The 24588-nt window shown below is 46.6% G+C and overlaps 1 protein-coding gene across 1 annotated transcript in view; it reads right to left on the reverse strand.

Moving 5' to 3' along the window:
• LOC143804196 (uncharacterized) overlaps nucleotides 1–9724 on the reverse strand; it is a 75887-nt gene extending 66163 nt beyond the window's left edge. Inside the window, exons 1-3 of the mRNA XM_077282055.1 lie at nucleotides 9172–9724; nucleotides 312–449; nucleotides 37–204 (exon numbers count right to left, since the gene is read on the reverse strand). Coding sequence (XP_077138170.1) covers nucleotides 37–204; nucleotides 312–449; nucleotides 9172–9285 — 420 coding nt within the window. The 5' untranslated portion in view covers nucleotides 9286–9724. The remainder of the gene's footprint in view (nucleotides 1–36; nucleotides 205–311; nucleotides 450–9171) is intronic.
• Between the last annotated feature and the right edge of the window lie 14864 nt (nucleotides 9725–24588).

The following is a 24588-nucleotide window of genomic DNA, read 5'->3' on the forward strand; positions in this document are numbered from 1 at the left end:
ATTGTATAATGTCCCAGCATTCCCGGCAGCGCTCACCTCTCCGCTCAGCAGCTCAGTGATCCTATTGGTCAGTTCTAGGATCTTCTGCTCATGTATCAGTGAATGAGGTGGAGGCTCGGTGATGTCACTCGGGGTCCTGCTCCGCCCTCCTGACACACGGGGGGTCACACACTCCCCAGACGACGTCTTCACTACTGTGTGATCCTGTGTATGGGGAGACGCCGATCACTACACAGAGGCCAAGAATCCTTCACCTTTCCCGTCATTTCCCTGCTTTATTCCTAGAGATCAGAGTGATGTGAAGATCTCACCTCTCCAGTGATCCAGTAGATTATCTCCAGGGTGAGGTCTAATATCCGAGCCGCCATGTGGTCTGTGTCCTGCTCCATCCTCGGGGGGTCACTGATGGAAAGGACCATTAAGGGAAAACAGTCCTGAACATCAGGAACCTGAGGGAACAAGGAAGAAACTTGCATTTGAATTAACATGATACATAAAGAAGAGTAACTACAATGTCCTGCCCATGCTAAACTTTTTAACGTACCTCAAATGAGGAAAAATAAAATAAAGCACTACTTACCTTTTCTTGCTCCTAGTTTCTTTGGTGTTTAGGGCCCTGGACACAATTCCTGGTGTCAGCAAAGTGTGTCAGGTTCCAAAAGGGTATTGTGCGGCCGTGTTGGAAGTAACCATTTACTTCATGGAGATTAAAGGGAACCAGTCACCCCCAAAATGGAAGATGAGCTAAGTCCACCAGCATCAGAGACTTATCTCCAGCATTCTGTAATGCATTCTGTAATGCTGTAGATAAGCCCCCAATGTATCCTGAAAGATGAGAAAAAGAGGTTAGATTATTCTCACCCAGGGGCGGTCCTGGTGCGGTCCGGTCTGGGGCCTCCCATCTTCTTACGATCATGTCCTCTTCTTGTCTTCAGGCTGCGGCTCCGGCGCAGGTGTATTTTATCTCCCTGTTGAGGGCAGAGCAAAGTTCTGCAGTGCGCAGGTACTGGGCCTCTCTGACCTTTCCCGGCGCCTGCGCACTGCAGTACTTTGCTCTGCCCTCAACAGGACACATAAATACGCCTGCGCTAGAGCCGCAGCGTGAAGACAAGAAGAGGACGTGATCGTAAGAAGATGGGAGGCGCCGGACCGCGACACCCATCGGACCGAACCGCAGCGGGAACGCCCCTGGGTGAGTATAATCTAACCTCTTTTTCTCATCTTTCAGGATACATCAGGGACTTATCTACAGCAGAATGCATTACAGAATGCTGGAGGTAAGCCCCTGATGCTGGTGGGCTTAGCTCACCTTCCATTTTGGGGGAGACAGGTTCCCTTTAAATGCATTTACTGGACATAACATCAAAACCATAAAGTCTCATTCTGCATATTACTGTTTTTGCCTTTTAGAACGGCTCACTGTGATGGAGACGCTGCTCTTCAGGGGCAATATGTCACTGATCAGGAGGGGGTGGCCGGCTTCTTGCTACTTATAAAAACCAGTCTCTGACAAAAAGCAAAAGTGATGACAGCACACAAGCTGGGAAAGAGCATCCCGGGAGCGCAGAACAAGCCCTGACAGTGAACGTGTATTGATATGTCTTGTTATGAGCAACTCGCCTGCAGTTTCACAGCTCGTTTGTGGCATGTCGTAGTTCCTCTGTCCCTGCCTCTCACGCCATGCTCCTTAACATGTCACATAGAAGCTGTGAAGAAGCAGGCAGGGAGCACAGGGGAGAGAAGAGATGCAGAGCAGAAAGCAGGCCGCACCAATACACAGAAGCAAACTACAAGCCAGCGTTAAGGCTTTATCAGGCGGCTGGCTCCATAAACAGCAAGAAACAAGTCATGCCCCCTGATCCGTGCATTCTAGAAGGGAGAGGGAGCGCTCAGGAGCAGCATCTTTGTCACAGAGAGTAGTTATATAAAACACATAACGTGACAATTCTAAATATTAACCCCTTCATGACCCAGCCTATTTTGGCCTTAATGACCTTGCCATTTTTTGCAATTCTGACCAGTGTCCCTTTATGAGGTAATAACTCAGGAACGCTTCAACAGATCCTTGCGGTTCTGAGATTGTTTTTTCGTGACATATTGGGCTTCATGTTAGTGGTAAATTTAGGTCGATAATTTCTGAGTTTATTTGTGAAAAAAAACGGAAATTTGGCGAAAATTTTGAAAATTTTGCAATTTTCACATTTTGAATTTTTATTCTGTTAAACCAGAGAGTTATGTGACACAAAATAGTTAATAAATAACATTTCCCACATGTCTACTTTACATCAGCACAATTTTGGAAACAAATTTTTTTTTGCTAGGAAGTTATAAGGCTTAAAATTTGACCAGTGATTTCTCATTTTTACAACAAAATTTACAAAACCATTTTTTTTAGGGACCACCTCACATTTGAAGTCAGTTTGAGTGTTCTATATGGCTGAAAATACCCAAAAGTGACACCATTCTAAAAACTGCACCCCTCAAGGTTCTCAAAACCACATTCAAGAAGTTTATTAACCCTTCAGGTGTTTCACAGCAGCAGAAGCAACAAGGAGGGGAAAAATTAACATTTAACTTTTTAGTCACAAAAATGATCTTTTCGCAACAATTTTTTTATTTTCCCCTAGGGTAAAAGGAGAAACTGGACCACGAATGTTGTTGTCCAATTTGTCCTGAGTACGCTGATACCTCATATGTGGGGGTAAACCACTGTTTGGGCGCACGGCAGGGCTCGGAAGGGAAGGAGCGCCATTTGACTTTTTGAATGAAAAATTGGCTCCAATCTTTAGCGGACACCATGTCGCGTTTGGAGAGCCCCCGTGTGCCTAAACATTGGAGCTCCCCCACAAGTGACCCCATTTTGGAAACTAGACCCCCAAGGAACTTATCTAGAAGCATAGTGAGCACTTTAAACCCCCAGGTGCATCACAAATTAATCCGTAAAAATGAAAAAGTACTTTTTTTCACACAAATTTTCTTTTAGCCTCAATTTTTTCATTTTCACATGGGCAACAGAATAAAATGGATCCTAAAATTTGTTGGGCAATTTCTCCTGAGTACGCCAATACCTCATATGTGGGGGTAAACTACTGTTTGGGCACATGGTAAGGCTCGGAAGGGAAGGAGCGCCATTTGACTTTTTGAATGAAAAATTATCTCCATCGTTAGCGGACACCATGTCAGGTTTGGAGAGCCCCTGTGTGCCTAAACATTGGAGCTCCCCCACAAGTGACCCCATTTTGGAAACTAGACCCCCCAAGGAACTTATCTAGATGCATAGTGAGCACTTTAAACCCTCAGGTGCTTCACAAATTGATCCGTAAAAATGAAAAAGTACTTTTTTTTCACACAAAATTTCTTTTACCCTCAATTTTTTCATTTTCACATGGGCAACAGGATAAAATGGATCCTAAAATTTGTTGGGCAATTTCTCCTGAGTACGCCGATACCTCATATGTGGGGGTAAACCACTGTTTGGGTGCACGGCAAGGCTTGGAAGGGAAGGCGCGCCATTTGACTTTTTGAATGGAAAATTAGCTCCAATCGTTAGTGGACACCATGTTGCGTTCGGAGAGCCCCTGTGTGCCTAAACATTGGAGCTCCCCTACAAGTGACCCCATTTTGGAAACTAGACCCCCCAAGGAACTAATCTAGATGTATAGTGAGCACTTAAAACCCCCAGGTGCTTCACAGAAGTTTATAACGCAGAGCCATGAAAATAAAAAAATATTTTTCTTTCCTCAAAAATGATTTTTAGCCCGGAGTTTTTTATTTTCCCAAGGATAATAGGAGAAATTGGACCCCAAATGTTGTTGTCCAGTTTGTCCTGAGTACGATGATACCCCATATGTGGGGGTAAACCACTGTTTGGGCGCACGGCAGGGCTCGGAAGGGAAGGCACGCCATTTGGCTTTTTGAATGGAAAATTAGCTTCAATCATTAGCGGACACCATGTCGCGTTTGGAGAGCCCCTGTGTGCCTAAACATTGGAGCTCCCGCACAAGTGACCCCATTTCGGAAACTAGACCTCCCAAGGAACTAATCTAGATGTGTGGTGAGCACTTTGAACCCTCAAGTGCTTCACAGAAGTTTATAACGCAGAGCCATGAAAATAAAAAATTATTTTTCTTTCCTCAAAAATGATTTTTTAACCCACAATTTTTTATTTTCCCAAGGGTATCAGGAGAAATTGGACCCCAAAAGTTGTTGTGCAGTTTCTCCTGAGTACGCTGATACCCCATATGTGGGGGTAAACCACTGTTTTGGCACACGTCGGGGAGCGGAAGGGAAGTAGTGACGTTTTGAAATGCAGACTTTAATGGAATGCTCTGCGGGCATCACGTTGCGTTTGCAGAGCCCCTGATGTGCCTAAACAGTAGAAACACCCCACAATTGACCCCACTTTGGAAACTAGACCCCCAAGGGAACTTATCTAGATGTGTGGTGAGCACTTTGAACCCCCAAGTGCTTCACAGAAGTTTATAACGCAGAGCCGTGAAAATAAAAAATGTGTTTTCTTTCCTCAAAAATATTTTTTTAGCCCAGAATTTTTTAATTTTCCCAAGGGTAACAGGAAAAATTTGACCGCAAAAGTTGTTGTCCAGTTTCTCCTGAGTACGCTGATACCCCATATGTGGGGGTAAACCACTGTTTGGGCACATGGCGGGGCTCGGAAGGGAAGTAGTGACGATTTGGAATGCAGACTTTGATGGAATGGTCTGAGGGAATCATGTTACGTTTGCAGAGCCCCTGATGTGCCTAAACAGTAGAAACCCCCCACAAGTGACCCCATTTTGGAAACTAGACCCCCCAAGGAACTTATCTAGATGTGTGGTGAGCACGTTCAACCCCCAAGTGCTTCACAGAAGTTTACAACGCAGAGCCGTGAAAATAAAAAATAATTTTTCTTTCCTCAAAAAAGATGTTTTAGCAAGCAATTGTTTATTTTCACAAGGGTAACAGGAGAAATTGGACCCCAATATTTGTTGCCCAGTTTGTTGTGAGTACGCTGATACCTCATATGTGGGGGTAAACCACTGTTTGGGCGCACGTCAGGGCTCGGAAGGGAAGTAGTGACATTTGAAATGCAGACTTTGATGGAATGGTCTGCGGGCGTCACGTTGCATTTGCAGAGCCCCTGATGTGCCTAAACAGTAGAAACACCCCACAAGTGACCCCATTTTGGAAACTAGACCCCAAAAGGATCTTATCTAGATGTGTGGTGAGCACTTTCAACCCCCAAGTGTTTCACATAAGTTTATAACGTAGAGCCGTGAAAATAACAAATAATTGTTCTTTCCTCAAAATTATGTTTTAGCAAGTAATTTTTTATTTTTGCAAGGGTAACAGGATAAATTGGACCACAATAGTTGTTGCCCAGTTTGTCCTGAGTACGCTGGTATCCCATATGTGGGGGTAAACCACTGTTTGGGCGCACGTCGGGGCTTGGAAGGGAGGGCGCACCATTTGACTTTTTGAACGCAAGATTGGCTGGAATCAATGGTGGCGCCATGTTGCGTTTGGAGACCCCTGATGTGCCTAAACAGTGGAAACCCCTCAATTCTAACTTCAACACTAACCCCAACACACCCCTAACCCTAATCCCAACTGTAGCCATAACCCTAATCACAACCCTAACCCCAACACACCCCTAACCACAATCCTAACCCCAACACACCCGTAACCCTAAATCCAACCCTAATCCTAACCCTAATCCCAACCCTACCCACAACTGTAACCCCAACACAACCCTAACCCTATCCTTAACCCTAACCACAAGCCTAATCTTAACCCTATTTCCAACCCTAGCCCTAATTCCAACCCTAAGGGTACCGTCTCACATAACGATTTACCAACGATCACGACCAGCGATACGACCTGGCCGTGATCGTTGGAAAGTCATTGTGTGGTCGCTGGGGAGCTGTCACACAGACTGCTCTCCAGCGACCAACGATGCCAAGGTCCCGGGTAACCAGGGTAAACATCGGGTTACTAAGCGCAGGGCCGCGCTTAGTAACCCGATGTTTACCGTGGTTACCAGCGTAAAAGTAAAAAAAAAAAAACGTACATACTCACATTTCGGTGTCCTTCAGGTCCCTTGCCGTCTGCTTCCCGCTCTGACTGAGTGCCGCCGTACAGTGAGAGCAGAGCACAGCGGTGACGTCACTGCTGTGCTGTGCTCTCACTTTCCGGCCGGCAGACAGTCAGAGCGGGAAGCAGACGGCAAGGGACCTGAAGGACACCGAAATGTGAGTATGTACGGTTTTTGTTTTTTTTTACTTTTACGCTGGTAACCACGGTAAACATCGGGTTACTAAGCGCGGCCCTGCGCTTAGTAACCCGATGTTTACCCTGGTTACAAGTGAACGCATCGCTGGATAGCTGTCACACACAACGATCCAGCGATGACAGCGGGAGATACAGCGACGAAAGAAAGTTCCAAACGATCCGCTACGACGTACGATTCTCAGCAGGGTCCCTGATCGCTGCTGCGTGTCAGACACAGCGATATCGTATGGATATCGCTGGAACGTCACGGATCGTACCGTCGTAGCGATCAAAGTGCCAATGTGAGACGGTACCCTAACTCTAATTCCAACCCTAACCCTAAGGCTATGTGCCCACTTTGCGGATTCGTGTGAGATTTTTCCGCACCATTTTTGAAAAATCCGCAGGTAAAAGGCACTGCGTTTTACCTACGGATTTACAGCGGATTTCCAGTGTTTTTTGTGCGGATTTCACCTGCGGATTCCTATTGAGGAACAGGTGTAAAACGCTGCGGAATCCGCACAAAATTGACATGCTGCGGAAAATACACAGCGTTTCCGCACGGTATTTTCCGCACCATGGGCACAGCGGATTTGGTTTTCCATAGGTGTACATGGTACTGTAAACCTGATGGAAAACTGCTACGAATTCTCAGCGGCCAATCCGCTGCGGATCCGCGGCCAATCCGCTGCGGATCCGCGGCAATCCGCTGCGGATTCCCAGCCAAATCCGCACTGTGTGCACATGCCCTAACCCTACCCCTAACCCTACCCCTAATTCTAACCCTAATTCTAACCCTAGTTCTAACCCTAACCCTAGCAGAAAAAAAAATATATATATTTTATTTATTTTTATTATTGTCCCTATGGGGGTGATAAAGGGGGGTCATTTACTATTTTTTTTATTTTGATCACTGTGATAGGCTATATCGCAGTGATCAAAATACATCTGAAACGAATCTGCCAGCTGGCAGATTCGGCGGGCGCAGTGCGCATGCGCCCGCCATATTGGAAGATGGCGGCGCCCACGGAGAAGCCGGACGGACACCAGGAGGCCCGGTAAGTATGTAGGAGGGTGATCGGATCACGGGGGGGGGGGGGACCGGAGCACAGGGAGGGGGCACTGGAGCACGGGGGGAGCGGACAGGAGGACGGAGGAGCGGACAGGACGACTTAGGGGGGCGGACCACGTAACGGAGCACTGGGGGGGCGATCGGTGGGGTGGGGGCAGATTAGGTTTTCCAGCCATGGCCGATGATATTGCAGCATCGGCCATGGCTGGATTGTAATATTTCACCGTTTTTTTGGGTGAAATATTACAAATCGCTCTGATTGGCAGTTTCACTTTCAACAGCCAATCAGAGCGATCGTAGCCACGAGGGGGTGAAGCCACCCCCCCTGGGCTGAAGCACCACTCCCCCTGTTCCTGCAGATCGGGTGAAATTGGAGTTAACCCTTTCACCCGATCTGCAGGAGCGCAATCCCTCCATGACGCATACGCTGCATCACAGGTCGGATTGGCACCGACTTTCATGACGCAGCGTATGCGTCAAAGGTCGGGAAGGGGTTAACATCGATATGAGCCTTCATGGCTCAAGATAAACACATTTTAATCTCCCCCGAGTATCCCTTTAAGCATTGCATTATAATTTACAACTATATATACACCGTTTATATATACTTTAGGGTACATTGAAATTGTAACACCAAGAAGGAAAAGTTGTAATATTATGGAAATCACATGATGGAGATATGTTACTTATATAAAAATTCTGGAAAAAATGGAGACTACATTTTCAAAACAGCTTGATTTGTTTAGTCTGGAGTATGAGTGCCCTGAGCAGCTGCTGACCAATCACGTCCCAGATGTGCTCGATGGGAGACAAGTCTGGAGACGCTGCAGCCATGGGTCCATGTTTAGGCTATGCAGGGTGCTCACAGTATTACAGGGAAAACAGCTTCCGAGACACTTTGGAGAAATGAGCCGTCTGCGTGGCCTAAACCTGCTCTCATGTCATCTCTGGACTTGTCTCCATTGAGCACATCAGGAAAGTCATTGGTCGGTGATTACACAGGAGCTGCCAGCAGCGGATCTTGATGATTTGTCCAAGTGCATTCAGCGGCAGAACCTTCCTCAGAAGACCATTAATAACCTCAGTGACAGCAGCCGAGACTGGAGGTGTCGGGATTTCTGCACGAGGCTGAGACTCCAGACTGAATAAACAGATGTTTTTTGAAAAATTTGATTCCATTTCATTTGCAGATCAGTAACCTGTCTATTTATCCTGTGATTTCCAGAATTCCACAACTTTTTCTTCTTGTATACTTTAAGAAAGTAGGAGGTAAGGTCCCGGATGGCAGATATGGGTCACCGAAGTGTTTGGCCTCAGTGATGTAAAGACTTTAGTACTAACACTAGGATACTGAGAGATGTCTAATTTGACTGGGTTTTGGGTCCAGGATTTCGGAGCAACCAAAAAAGCCTTGGTGGGAAAGGCTGTTCCCATACTCGAGCCCAGGGTTTAAGGCCTAATAACAGCAGATATGTTAGCTCAGAAGAGTGGATTTGTGCTGGAACTGACTGAGGTGTTTGTCTGGTGAACGTGTTTAATACTACTTGGGCTAATTATGCCTGGAATACAGAGATTGGTGAGGCTGCTACATTTACCTTGTTCATTGTGCCTGAAGAAAGGACTATTTATGTTATGCATTTGTACTGAAGGAAGGCTTTTTCCTTTTGGATCTAAAAAAAGTTTATAATAGACAGTAAACCTTATGCTGTTTTCATATAAAAACCCTGTGTATATGTGTATCCAAATCTCTACCAGAGAGCTGAAGCCCTAAAATATATATACACAGTGTAAAAATGGATTTGTATTTCCGCACTACAGTGCTTTCTCCTTACACAGTATTGGGGTGTAGTCACACCGTCCCTGGTCGAGTCTGGAGGAAACGGACGTTTGGTGCTCGGTTGACCTGTCCACATATCAGATGGGCAGATGTTTTGGTATACAGGCATATACTGATCTCTTCTGACCCCAGCACCTTGTGTCCTGGAGGATCTGATGTGGTTGGGGCCTATAGGAATCTTGACTCCACTGCGCCCCCTGTAGTGACATCACTGACTGCAGCCATACTGAGAGAAGATCTCGCCTACAAGTCACACGCATCCGGACCGATCACTGGTCTGCAGATGGGACCTCCTGGTAGATACAGGACCTGTGGTGATGTCATGGTCATGTGATCAGTTACACACATGAGTGTATTAAATGCTAGTGCTTATAGGACCTTTGATGATGTCACAGTCATGTGATCTGTAACATGGATTGGATTGGTAGACTGTGGTGCAGAATCTGTAGTACGTTGACGCCAGTCCTGTAGAAGAGCTGCTCTCTTCCCACTTGGTTGCTGAGGGATGTAACGTGCCAAGCAAAGGTCAATCTTTGGCAACTGATTTTAACGGGGCTCTAAACCTATCACTGCAGAGTCTGTGGGGTACAGAAGGCAGCCACCCTCAGAGAGCCGAGCATGTTACTCCTCGCTTCATCACTGTACGCTCTGACATCAGAAGCCCGACGCGTCGGCCGCAACTCATCAAACAGTTTTCTACAGAATTCTGGAGTAAAACTGAAATATGGCAAAATTATTTGCCAGTTCTGGTGATTACCCCAGTCCAAGATACTTTTTAAAAAGTGTGAAGAGCTTAGCTGGGAGGGGTGGAGATGAGAGCAGGCAACATCTTTATAATCATTTATTATTATTATTATTTATTGTTATAGCGCCATTTATTCCATGGCACTTTACATGTGAGGAGGGGTATACATAATAAAAACAAGTACAATAATCTTAAACAATACAAGTCATAACTGGTACAGGAGGAGAGAGGACCCTGCCCGCGAAGGCCAATCTACAAGGGATGGGTGAGGATACAGTAGGTGAGGATAGAGCTGATCGTGCAGCGGTTGGTTGATCGGTGGTTACTGCAGGTTGTAGGCTTGTCGGAAGAGGTGGGTCTTCAGATTCTTTTTGAAGATTCTGATGGTAGGCGAGAGTCTGATGTGTTGTGGTAGAAGGTTCCAGAGTAGGGGGGATGTGCGAGAGAAATCTTGTATACGATTGTGGGAAGAGGAGATAAGAGGGGAGTAGAGAAGGAGATCTTGTGAGGATCGGAGGTTGCGTGTAGGTAAGTACCGGGAGACGAGGTCACAGATGTATGGAGGAGACAGGTTGTGGATGGCTTTGTATGTCATCGTTAGGGTTTTGTACTGGAGTCTCTGGGCAATGGGGAGCCAGTGAAGGGATTGACAGAGGGGAGAGACCAGAGAATAGCGGGGGGACAGGTGGATTAGTCGGGCAGCAGAGTTTAGAATAGATTGGAGGGGTGCGAGAGTGTTCGAGGGGAGGCCACAGAGCAGGAGGTTGCAGTAGTCGAGGCGAGAGATGATGAGGGCATGGACTAGGGTTTTTGCAGATTCTTGGTTGAGGAATGAACGGATTCGTGAAATATTTTTGAGTTGAAGTCGGCAGGAAGTGGAAAGGGCTTGGATATGTGGTTTGAAGGAGAGATCAGCATCAAGGATTACCCCGAGGCAGCGAGCTTGTGGGACTGGGGAGAGTGGGCAGCCATTTACTGTAATGGATAGGTTCGTTGGAGGGGTCGCGTGAGATGGGGGAAAGATGATGAATTCTGTTTTGTCCATGTTAAGTTTGAGAAATCTAGCGGAGAAGAAGGATGAAATAGTGGACAGACATTGAGGGATTCTGGTTAGTAGGGAGGTGATATCTGGTCCAGAGATGTAGATCTGTGTGTCATCAGCATAGAGATGATACTGAAAGCCATGAGATTCTATGAGCTGTCCCAGGCCAAAGGTGTAAATGGAGAAGAGCAGGGGCCCAAGGACTGAACCTTGTGGGACTCCGACAGATAGGGGGCGAGGTGAGGAGGTGGTGTGTGAGTGGGAGACCCTGAATGTCCGGTCTGTTAGGTATGAGGAGATCCAGGATAGGGCCAAGTCTGTGAAGCCAAGGGATGAGAGGGTCTGTAATAATAGGGAATGGTCTACTGTGTCAAAGGCAGCCGACAGGTCGAGGAGGAGGAGAACGGAGTAGTGTCGCTTGCTCTTGGCGGTTAAGAGGTCATTGGTGACCTTAGTTAGGGCAGTTTCAGTGGAATGGTGTGACCGGAAGCCAGATTGTAAGCGATCAAAGAGGGAGCAAGAAGAGAGATGGGAGGACAGTTCAAGGTAGACGTGTTGTTCCAGTAGTTTTGAGGCATAGGGGAGAAGTGATATAGGGCGATAGCTAGATACAGAGGATGGGTCAAGAGAGGGCTTTTTGAGGATAGGTGTGATGGAGGCATGTTTAAAGCTTGAGGGGAAAACACCAGTTGTTAGTGATAGGTTGAAGAGATGGGTTAGGGTTGGGATGAAGATTGTGGTGAGGTTTGGGATGAGGTGGGATGGGAGCGTGTCAAGTGCACAGGTGGTGAAATGCGATCTTGAGAGTAGAGTGGCAAGTTGATCTTCTGTAATGGTGGAGAAGTTGGTTTTGGAGGTGGAGGGTAGGGAAGTTGGGAGGAAGGGCTCTGGGGCTTGTTGACCAAAACTGTCTCTGATGTTATCAATCTTCTGCTTGAAGAATGAGGCAAAGTCTTCAGCGGAGATAAGTGGGGAGGGAGGAGGTGCTGGGGGACGGAGGAGAGAATTGAAAGTGTTGAATAACTGTTTAGGGTTGTGAGACAGGGAGGATATGAGAGATGAGAAGTAGGTTTGTTTAGCTGTGGCGAGTGCGGTCTTGAAAGTAGTGAGGGACTGTTTGAATGCGATGAAGTGGTCGTTGGAGTGGGATCTTTTCCATCTGCGCTCAGAAGCCCTGGAAGCTCGCCTCAGTTCTTTGGTCAGGCTGGTGTGCCAGGGCTGTCTGTTGATTTTGCGAGCTTTGGTATGTGTAAGTGGGGCAGCAGATTCCAAAGCTACAGCTATTGTGGTGTTATATAGAGCGGCAGCGTCATCCGCATTGTGTAAGGAACTTATATCTGTGAGAGGGAGGAGGGATTCAGAGAATGAATGTAGGTCAAGATGTTTAAGATTTCTGCGAGGGTGTGAAAGTTTGTGGGGTGGGGATTGTAGACATGGAGTGGAGAGAGATGAGAATGTGAGAAGGTTGTGGTCAGAGAGAGGAAGAGGTGAGTTAGAGAGGTTAGATAGGGAGCAGAGGCGGGTGAAGATGAGGTCCAGTGTGTGACCATCTTTGTGAGTGGCTGCAGAAGACCATTGAGTGAGGCCGAAGGAGGAAGTGAGAGATAGAAGTTTAGTGGCAGCTGAGAGGGAAGTGTCAATGGGGATGTTGAAATTGCCCATGATGATAGTGGGGATGTCTGCACAAAAGTGGCATGAATTATTATTAAAAAATGTTTGCTGGCCACTGACCAGGATACACGTCTAGTGGTGGCACCCAGCAGTAAACAGATTCAACAGTGCCTGTGTCACTAGTTTTTTTTCCCTTGGCTAGGGGCTCCTTCACTAACCCTAAAGCTAGAGGCACCCTAGCTAACACTGCTCCCCAGATTACTTCTGATAGTGAAGATTCCAGGGCCAGGTACCTTCCTGAGCATCTGAATCAGCCCTTATCTGTCCCCTCCCCTTCCATGGAAGTTGGGAATAGTTGTATATAGGAATACACAAGCTAGACAAACAAGGAACGACGTACAAGGATAAATAAAAATACCAATCATACTCACAAATAACAGAGTTGAACACTGGGAAGTAAAAGGAAAGCACTACCAAATAGGAGAGGATGAGGCTATGCACACAGACAAAATGCCAAACAACAGTCTTTAGATCAACACTTCAAACGCCTCCACTCCACACTAGGCAGTATAAAACTAACACTGGCAATTCTGATTGCAAGAGTCCAGTATAAATAGCAGAGTGGAGTAGTCAATACTGAACAGCCATCCAAGCTGGGAGTCTTCAAAGACTCTAAGCTAAACAGTTTAACCACTGCACTGCTAATAGAAACCTGCACAATTTACTGTAATATGAAGAAGTGCTTCCAAGCAGTGCAAGAGTACGTGAAATCAGACACATCTTAATCCAGTGCTCCCTTCATTAAGGCTGGTTTCACATTTCCGGTTGTGTCCGCAGCGTTTCTGAAGCATACATCCGCATGTGTCTTGATTTCATATCTTTAATATTGTAGACCCATGTGCATGCGTTTGCATGCATTCGCCCGCGTTTGCTTATGCATGCGTATTTTCACGGTCTTCAGCGGGGCGCGGCTAATGCACCATGTTAGAATTTTTGTGGCGGGAAATTTCCGCCGCCATACGCATATGGACGCTTGCGGAAGGAGTGCGTCAAATAAACACATTACAGTCTATGGGAACGCATGCGTACGCAAGGACATGCGTTCGCTTGCATTTGCACAAGGGTCTATATACAAAAATCCCATTAGCGTGGCTTGTGTCAATTAATTTCTTGAAACATTTTTTCCTATCAAACGCATGCTCATAAAAAAACGTGAACGCATGCAAAAACGCATTCAAATGTTGATGTGGATTAAAAATGCAGCATTATCATGCATTTGCATGCTATTTGCCATGCGTTTGCGGTTGCGGACAAGATGCTGCAGACTCAACTGCAAATGTGAACCTAGCCTAAGACTGGAGTGAAAAACACAACTGTTGATGGTTCGGGGCCATAGAGATATCAGAGGTGGAAGAACAGGTGGTGCACCATTTGCAAACTGCAAACATATTCGATGACTATTCACTTGCACTCCGAAATTGCACTTAGCTGAATGGCGGCACAGGCTCTAGCAGAGTTATAGGGACTGAGCAGATCAGACAGTAGGGGGCGCTCTACTAATTGTTAGGGATGTGCCGTATAGATGCTGCTGTACCTGCTGATTTCTTGCTATAGGAAGATGCTTCAGGAGAACGCCAGCTTTTTTTGTTGTTCTCGCGGCATTTTTAATGTTAACCAGATATAAAGTAGTGAGCGGCTTTTGGAAACCCATCAGAAGAATGGGACGGTCATATCCTTTATGAAGCCTGAAGCAGTTAAAGGTGACAAACATGGAACCTGTGCACAGCAAGTTGTGTAGACATTGCAGTGCAATTGGTGATTCTTTTTCACGTGTAACCAGCGCTTTCCATATGGAATCTTCCTGTAGACGATGCCGTGTTCACACACCCTGGAGCTTGTTAGTTGTTTTTTTGTAGTTTGATACTGGATCGTGTGACCTCAGTTTGTGTCATTTCTGTCCTGTAATCCTCCATGTTGTGATGAAGTATACAGCGCTCAGCATAAATGAGTACACCCCAACAGATTTGTCAGAGAACCTTTAGTTTCCTTTTAGAATCAACATTTTGTATGGAACAACACACCACAAAATACTCCCACAATTGTCGGCCATTGATTGCAAACAAGATTTGTTATTAGCACAGCCAACAAAAAGTACTTTCCTAACAAATTCATTCAAGACAATGTCGCAAAAATTAGTACACCCCAATTTAAGTCTTAGGAGCAAAGTTAGTTTGCCTATGGACGCGTTCATGATTTTGACTTTCTGTAAGAACATAGAGGTTTCCTAAATTTTAGTAGGGAAGTTGTAGAACCTGATATCGCATCTCCAGTTACTGCAGTGATTAAGTGACCTTCATGGAAGACTTCATGCTACTCGAACCACAGGCAGCAGGAATCAGAGACCAACTCCATTATTGTACCCGTGTATGTTTTAGGCTGGGTTCAGATTAGTGTGTGCAAAATCATCCATCTTTCAACAAGAAAACAGATGATTCTACATCTGTACTGTCATCCATAGACCATCCCCATATACATCCCTATGTCTGTTGTGTACATCCACGTGCCATCCCCAATCCCACAATGTCTACCCGCTATTTCATTCTTCTTCGCTAGATTTCTAAAACTTTATATGGAAAAAACAGAATTCATCATCTTTCCCCCATCTCACGTGACCCCCCCAACGAACCTATCCATTACAGTAAACGGCTGCCCACTCTCCCCAGTCCCACAAGCTCGCTGTCTCGGGGTAATCCTTGACGCTGATCTCTCCTTCACACCACATATCCAAGACCTTTCCACTTCCTGCCGACTTCAACTCAAATATATTTCCCGGATCCGTACATTCCTCAACCAAGAATCTGCAAAAACCCTAGTCCATGCCCTCATCATCTCCCGCCTTGACTACTGCAACCTCCTGCTCTGTGGCCTCCCCTCTAACACTCTCGCACCCCTCCAATCTATTCTAAACTCTGCTGCCCGACTAATCCACCTGTCCCCCCGCTATTCCCCGGCCTCTCCCCTCTGTCAATCCCTTCACTGGCTCCCCATTACCAAGAGACTCCACTACAAAACCCTAACCATGACGTACAAAGCCATACACAACCTGTCTCCTCCATACATCTGTGACCTCGTCTCCTGGTACTTTCCTGCACGCAACCTCCGATCCTCTCAAGAGGGGTGTGAACACTTTTGCAAACCACTGTGTACTGCTTTCAGTATGACTATTCATATAGTCATATTGTATATCCTCCAGTGCTGTCATATTCTAGAGCCGCAGCCTACCTCGAGGCCAGAAGGTGTTCAGTGCTCAGAGACACAGCCAAGGTGAGGAGGCTGAGCCCGACCACCACTGAGCAAGACACAGAAGTATAAGGTGGTCAGTGCTCAGAGACACGGCCAAGGTGAGGAGGCTGAGCCTGACCACCACTGAGCAAGACAGAGAAGAACAAGGTGCTCAGAGACATGGCCGAGGTGAGGAGGCCGAGCCCGACCACCACTGAGCAAGACAAAGAAGCACAAGGTGTTCAGTGCTCAGAGACACAGCCGAGGTGAGGAGGCTGAACCCGACCACCACTGAGCAAGACACAGAAGTATAAGGTGGTCAGTGCTCAGAGACACGGCTGAGGTGAGGAGGCCGAGCCCAACCACCACTGAGCAAGACACAGAAGTACAAGGTGCTCAGTGCTCAGAGACACAGCCGATGTGAGGAGACTGAGCCCGACCACCACTGAGCAAGACACAGAAGTACAAGGTGCTCAGTGCTCAGAGACACGGCCGATGTGAGGAGGCCGAGCCCGACCACCACTGAGCAAGACACAGAAGTACAAGGTGCTCAGTGCTCAGAGACACGGCCGATGTGAGGAGGCCGAGCCCGACCACCACTGAGCAAGACACAGAAGCACAAGGTGCTCAGTGCTCAGAGACACGGCCGATGTGAGGAGACTGAGCCCGACCACCACTGAGCAAGACACAGAAGTACAAGGTGCTCAGTGCTCAGAGACACGGCCGATGTGAGGAGGCCGAGCCCGACCACCACTGAGCAAGACACAGAAGTACAAGGTGCTCAGTGCTCAGAGACACGGCCGATGTGAGGAGGCCGAGCCCGACCACCACTGAGCAAGACACAGAAGCACAAGGTGCTCAGTGCTCAGAGACACGGCCGATGTGAGGAGGCTGAGCCCGACCACCACTGAGCAAGACACAGAAGTATAAGGTGCTCAGTGCTCAGAGACACAGCCGATGTGAGGAGACTGAGCCCGACCACCACTGAGCAAGACACAGAAGCACAAGGTGCTCAGTGCTCAGAGACACAGCCGAGGTGAGGAGGCTGAGCCCGACCACCACTGAGCAAGACACAGAAGCACAAGGTGCTCAGTGCTCAGAGACACGGCCGAGGTGAGGAGGCTGAACCCGACCACCACTGAGCAAGACACAGAAGTATAAGGTGCTCAGTGCTCAGATACACGGCTGAGGTGAGGAGGCTGAGCCCGACCACCACTGAGCAAGACACAGAAGCACAAGGTGCTCAGTGCTCAGAGACACGGCCGAGGTGAGGAGGCTGAGCCCGACCACCACTGAGCAAGACACAGAAGTATAAGGTGTTCAGTGCTCAGATACACGGCCGAGGTGAGGAGGCTGAGCCCGACCACTACTGAGCAAGACACAGAAGTATAAGGTGCTCAGAGACACAGCTAAGGTGAGGAGGCTGAGCCCGACCACCACTGAGCAAGACAGAGAAGAACAAGGTGCTCAGAGACACAGCTAAGGTAAGGAGGCCGAGCCCGACCACCACTGAGCAAGACATTCACAAAACTGCACTTTTACCCTCTCACATATTTAGGTTTATTAACGGTTCTGACTGATGACAGCATTGGAGACGTAAAATAATCATCAAAAATACAAATTGCCTTATAGCAGGTGAATCAATTCCACTACACAGAGCAGGGCTGAAGCTCCGCCATATGTAGCACAGGCGATTGGATGATCGCAGCTTCTAGTCTCCTAATGAGACTACTGAAGCAAGTAAAAAGATGAAAAGAAAAATTCAAATCACCCCCATTTGCCCCATTCAAAATAAAACAATTAAAAAATTGGTATCACCGTGTTCAGAATCGCCCGATCTATCAAAATCTAAAGTAAATTAATCCAATGGGTAAACGGCGTAATGAGAAGAAAAAAAATTAAAGCCCGAATTACATTTTTTGGTCTCTGAAACATTGCATTAAAATGCAATAACCGGCGATTAAAAGATCGTATCTGCACCTAAATAATATCAATAAAAAAGTCTGCTCGCTATGAAAAAATAATACCTCATCCAGCCCCAGATCCCCAAAAATGGCAACGCTACGGGTCTCGGAAAATAGCGTTATTTTTGTTTTTTCAAACATTTGATTTTTTGTCACCACTTAAATAAAAAAGAACCTAGACATGTTAGGTGTCTATGAACTCGCAATGACCTGGAGAATCATAATGGCAGCTCAGTTTTAGCATTTAGGGAACATGGTAAAAACAATTTGTGGAACTGAACTTTTTTTTGCAATTTCACAGCACTTTGAATTTGTTTCCCGCTTTCCAGTATACGATATGGTAAAACCAATGGTGTCATTGAAAAGTAAAACTCGTCCCGCAAAAAACAAGCCCTCACATGACCATATTGACGAGAAAAATAAAAAAAGTTATAGCTGTGGGAAGAAGGGGAGCAAAAAATTAAAAGGCAAGAAAGGAAAACCTCAAGGTTGTGCAGGGGTTAAATACTTAAAGGTTCAATATAAACCTCTCCAAAAAGTGACGTTCAACAGAAAACAGAAATGTCATTCTCTAAAATAACCACATGATATGATCGAACATAAAGGCTGAGTTCCGAGAATAAGATTTTCACGCCAAATATTTTCACTGTGTAAAAAAACGCAGAATCTTACAGTTCCAGCAAAGTGGATGTGATTTACAGAGATCTCGTGCGCACTGTGCTTTTTACTACTCTGCGTAAGATGAACTTCGGTGAGTGCTTGAAATCTGCTGCTTGTTAATTTCCCTGGTGGGTACGGCGGGTCGATTTTCATAAAATTGCAGAAAAACTGCAGGTAAAAAACGCACTGCACTAAAAACTCACAAAAAAAGTGCAAATGCAAAAAAATAAAAGATTTTTTTTTTAAATAAACCCTATATATATAATAGTAAGAGCATGTTATGAATAATGTGAAATCCAAAAGTGATATACTTAGTGCAGAAATCTGTGCGTTTCACTGTCTCATGGGAGCTTCCTCAGGGGTAATAAAAAATTACAACTTGCCCCCACAAAAATCACAAGCCCTTTTTTACGTCTCTTTTGGCTGACAAATTAAAAAAAAAAAAAAGTTATGGAAGAAAGTGAGAGAGAAAAAAAACACAAGTCCTTATCTGGGCGCGAGCGTTTAGTCTTATTTGCAACACTGATCTTCTGATGAAGAACCAAAAACCAATGCAAGAAATCGGAAAGTTTCTCTTACTTAGCTCTGGTGGTGAAATGAGTTGAGCTCGGGCCGCTCCGTCTTACGGTCCGATCCGCGGTGTCCGGACGCAGCAGCCTGGCAGCACTTCTGTGCCGGCTGAGGATGGCTAATGGCTACACGCCATAGGGTGTCATGCTAGTTTCTTTCTCGATGCCGTGAGATGGTCTGGTCTGAATCTGTGGAAGGGTGGGACTCCGGGAATCGCTCACTAAATATTACAGAATCTGCCGTCAGCTTTACACCAGACATCTGGACTTACGAGATAAAAAAATATGCCTGGATAGAGAATAGTCAGCCGAGCAAATGGCTAGAAACAGATAAGAAGAAACAGAGACATCTAACAACATATGTGATAGCACAGCAAAAACCAAAGTGACTGTAAAAAGGAAGCGAAAGAGTTAGGGTCCCTTTCCACTTGCGAGGAAAACGGACGCGTGCAATCCGATAAAAAATCGGATTGCACTCGGACCAATGTTAGTTAATAGGTGTCTTTTGATTTGCGATTTTTTTCTCAGCCGAAATCGGACTGAGAAAAATCTGGATCGGCTGAGAAAAAAATCGCAGCATGCTGCGTATTGCTGCGATTCTCGGACGAGACTCGCCAATGCAAGTCAATGGGTGCGAGAAAAAAATCGCACAGCACTCGCACCATGCGAGTTCTGTCCGATTTTTACGCACCGGTGTCCTTTGAAAAGCCGGTAATTCAGCGCGGTGTACAGTAAAATCACACTGACAGGTTAGAATAGACTAGATATATACACATAGAATGTGTATATATACATATATATATGTCAGTGAGACACCTATATATGTATATTTATATTTAATGCAGCGCAAGATAGCATTAAAGCCGCTAATTCAATTGCCGGCTTCTCATTTCTCCTGCACAAACCCGACAGGATATGAGACATGATTACATACAGTAAACCTTCTCATACCCCCCTTTTTTTTGCATATTCCACATTACTAATGTTAGTAGTGTGTATGTGCAAAATTTCAGCGCTGTAGCTGCTGAAATAAAGGGTTAAATGGCGGAAAAAATTGGCGTGGGCTCCAGCGCAATTTTCTCCGCCAGATTGGTAAAGCCAGTGACTGAGGGCAGATATTAATAGCCAGGAGAGGGTCCATGGTTATTGGCCCCCCGTGGCTACAAACATCTGCCCCCAGCCACCCCAGAAAAGGCACATCTGGAAGATGCGCCTATTCTGGCACTTGGCCACTCTCTTCCCACTCCCTGTAGCGGTGGGATATGGGGTAATGAAGGGTTAATGCCACCTTGCTATTGGAAGGTGACATTAAGCCAGATTAATAATGGAGAGGCGTCAATTATGACACCTATCCATTATTAATCCAATTGTAGGAAAGGGTTAAAAAACACACACACACATGATTACAAAGTAGTTTAATGAAATAAACACAGCGGTTGTTGTAATAATTTATTGTTCTCCCATTCCATTTCCAGGACCTCGCTTGGCAACATAATAAACGCACAAGATACATACCTTCTGCTGTCAGATCTCGTCCCACGAAGTAATCCATCTGAAGGGGTTAACTAATATTACAGGCAGGAGCCCTGCAAATGCAGCTGTGCTCCGTGCTTGTAATCCCCGGGGAATGAATGAAATGTAGGTCATTGACCTACATTTCATTCATTCGCGGTGATGCGCCCCCTGGTGGATGTCCTCATATGACCTGGAGCGTGGGAAAAAGTTCCCAGGCTGCAGTTCATGAGAACATCCAGCAGGGGCGCATCACCGCAACTGAATGGTAGTATAGATCACTGCTTTCCTTTCAGCACCCGGGGATTACAGGCAGAGCGAGTGGATTATCGCAGCTCTGCCTGTAATATTAGTTAACCCCTTCAGATGGATTACTTCGTGGGACCTGATCTGACAGCAGAAGGTATGTATCTTGTGCGTTTATTATTTTTCCAAGCGAGGGTGTTCCTGATGGACTGAGAGTACAATAAATTATTAAAACAACCGCTGTGTTTTTTTCATTAAAATACTTTTAAATCATGTGTGTGTGTGTTTTTTAACCCTTTCCTACAATTGGATTAATAATGGATAGGTGTCATAATTGACGCCTCTCCATTATTAATCTGGCTTAATGTCACCTTCCAATAGCAAGGTGGCATTAACCCTTCATTACCCCATATCCCACCGCTACACGGGAGTGGGAAGAGAGTGGCCAAGTGCCAGAATAGGCGCATCTTCCAGATGTGCCTTTTCTGGGGTGGCTGGGGGCAGATGTTTGTAGCCAGGGGGGGGGGCAATATCCATGGACCCTCTCCTGGCTATTAATATCTGCCCTCAGTCACTGGCTTTACCATTCTGGCGGAGAAAATTGCGCGGGAGCCCACGCCAATTTTTTCCGCCATTTAACCCTTTATTTCAGCAGCTACAGCGCTGACATTTTGCACATACACACTACTAACATTAGTAATGTGGAATATGCAAAAAAAAAGGGGATATGAGATGGTTTACTGTATGTAATCATGTCTCATATCCTGTCGGGTTTGTGCAGGAGAAATTAAAAGCCGGCAATTGAATTACCGACTTTTCACTAACAGCGCTGCGTATTTCTCGCAAGTCACACTGCTGGTCAGTGTGGAATCCGTATTTTTCACGCCCCCATAGACTTTCATTGGCGATTTTTTTGCGCAGTACGCTGACAAACGCAGCATGCTGCGATTTTGTACGGCCCTAGAAAGCCGTATAATACTGAACCGTAATATACGGCTAATAGGAGCAGCCCCATTGAGAATAATTGTGCCGTATGTTATGCGAGTTTTACGGACGTAGTTTCTGCGCTCTTACGTCCGTAAAACTCGCCAGTGTGACGCCGGCCTTTTACATCAGTATTTGTAGCCAAAACCAGGAGTGGAACAATCAGAGGAAAAGTATAATAGAAACATCTGCACCACTTCTGCATTTATCTCCCACTCCTGGTTTTGGCTACAAATACTGATGTAAAATACTGACCAAATACTGCTAGCACTGATAGTGGGCATTGCTGCAGGGTGTCAGCTTTCATGTAGAGCTGACAGGCGCATCCATTCGCGGCGGCGCTCAGCGTGAGTCCCCGCAATTGCTGCGCCATACAAGGCGCTTTGTGGGAATGCGGCTACCGCAGCACCGTACATATAGGCTGCATGTCGGGAAGGGTTGATGGTCATTTTAAATAATGTATGTGATTCATTCCCTGAAAGAAAAATATACCTAAAAAGAGCATTGGATATTTTAAGAATTGTTTAATAGGTTAGAGTAGAGTAGGGCCCGACCAAAAGAGTCTCATTGTCGCGGTGGTGGATGAAAAAAATCTTTTGGCCAAAAGAATAGCTGCTGGCTTTATGAGTGATCTGGTGATGGAAACTGTTAAATGTGTGATTGGAGAGGACGTGGTGCAGATGTGACGTTTTTCCATGAGTGGGCAGTGGGACTGTGGAAGGTTCGAGGGGTGGAGTCGGGGTCGGAGTGGAGTCTCAAAGGGGCCCCGAAAATGTTGCCAGTATGGGGCCCCAAAATTCCTAGTGACAGCCTTGGGTGTATCTAATTCTGTCATGTGTGGTACAATCCACATGGCCATGTATCTAGTCCAATCATGTGTAGTACTGACTGCTGAACTTTAACACAGGCTAACAAGTAAAGAGACGTTATGTATCCACAAGAAGTACAATCTATAAGTAGGACTGTAACAAAACACTCCGGGATCGCCTTTGCTGGGGTCAAAGGTCACGTGGTTTGTGCATTGAACTCTGAGGCAACAGCAGGTTTCCAAGTTGACTGACCTCAGGTCAGGTTTATTAAAGTGAAAGCAAATACAGAAAACAAAACATAAAAATAAATCCTAGCCTGTCCGGCACTAACTAAACAAATACGTTGCTATCTAACAACTGGGGGGGCTTCTCCCACCCAGCTAACATTACACAGATCATGAGCACAGCTCTCACTCATGTTTGTCTCACACAGACAGGCATTCTGTGTGCCCCAGGCTGACGCTGAAAACCCCCAGCTGGTCATCCTTTATTCCTACACTTATTAACCCCTGAGTATCCTGAAAATACTGAGCGGCCTAATTCACATAGGACAAGTACCTGGGCGAGATATACCTGCCCCCGACTACCAGACCGACATGACTCTTACATATCCTCCCCCCCTGCTCAGACCACTCAGGTCGAGCAAGAATACTCTCGAAACAGTGTACTCGGGACAGGGCATCAGCGTTCCCCATCTGCACCCCGGGGCGGTGCTCCACCGTGAAAGAGTAAGCCTGCAGGGCAAGGAACCACCGGGTTACCCGACTATTACGGTCCTTGTGGAGGTGCATCCACTTGAGAGGGGCATGGTCCGTGACCAGCCTAAACTTCCTACCTGCCAGGTAATACTTGAGGGAGTCGAGAGCCCATTTAATGGCTAGGCACTCTTTTTCAACCACGGCATACCTCTGCTCATGTACATTCAGTTTCCGACTGAGATAGAGGACCGGGTGTTCGACTCCGTCCCTTACCTGGGAAAGTACAGCTCCAACACCAGTATCAGAGGCATCAGTTTGGACCACAAACTCGCTGCTGAAATCAGGAGTCACTAGTACGGGCTGAGAGCACAAAGCTCGTTTCAGGCTGTGGAAGGCCTCTTCAGCCGCTGAGGTCCATTTTACCATGACGGAATCCCTCCCTTTGGTAAGATCCGTCAAGGGGGTAGCCATGGCCGCAAAGTTGGGTATGAACCGGCGATAATAGCCGGCAATGCCCAGGAAAGCTTGAACTTGTTTCTTGTTCACTGGTTGCGGCCAGCCCTGAATTGCCTGTATTTTGTCGATCTGGGGTTTAACCACTCCTCTGCCAATCACGTAGCCCAAGTATCGGGCTTCTTCAAGGCCGATGTGACATTTCTTGGGATTCGCCGTTAAGCCTGCGTCTCTCAGGTCATCAATCACCGCCTGTACCTTCCGGAGGTGAGCTTCCCAGTCCATGCTGTAAATTATGATGTCGTCTAGGTAGGCAGAAGCGTACTGCCTGTGGGGCCTCAAGACCCGATCCATCAATCTCTGGAACGTTGCTGGGGCTCCGTGAAGTCCAAACGGCATGTAGACATACTGGAACAGCCCTTCCGGTGTAGCAAATGCCGTCTTCTCTCTGGCCGCCTCGGCCCGAGGGATCTGCCAGTACCCCTTTGTTAGGTCCAGGGTCGTAATGTATCGGGCTTTACCAAGCCGGTTGATCAACTCATCGACCCGGGGCATAGGGTACGCATCAAATTTAGAAACTGCATTCAGTTTCCTAAAGTTATTGCAAAACCGTATGGAGCCATCCGGCTTAGGTATCAACACGATTGGACTGGACTAGGCGCTGTGCGACTCTTCAATGACTCCTAAGTCCAACATTGCCTTCACCTCCCGGGAGACAGCTTCACGGCGTGCTTCCGGAATCCGGTATGGCTTCACATGAACTGTGACACCAGGCTCTGTGACAATCTCATGTTTCACTAGCCTAGTCTGGCCAGGTTTTTCCAAGAAAAACTGTTG

This window comes from Ranitomeya variabilis, chromosome 2 (assembly GCF_051348905.1).
Source record: "Ranitomeya variabilis isolate aRanVar5 chromosome 2, aRanVar5.hap1, whole genome shotgun sequence".
Lineage (NCBI taxonomy): Eukaryota > Metazoa > Chordata > Amphibia > Anura > Dendrobatidae > Ranitomeya > Ranitomeya variabilis.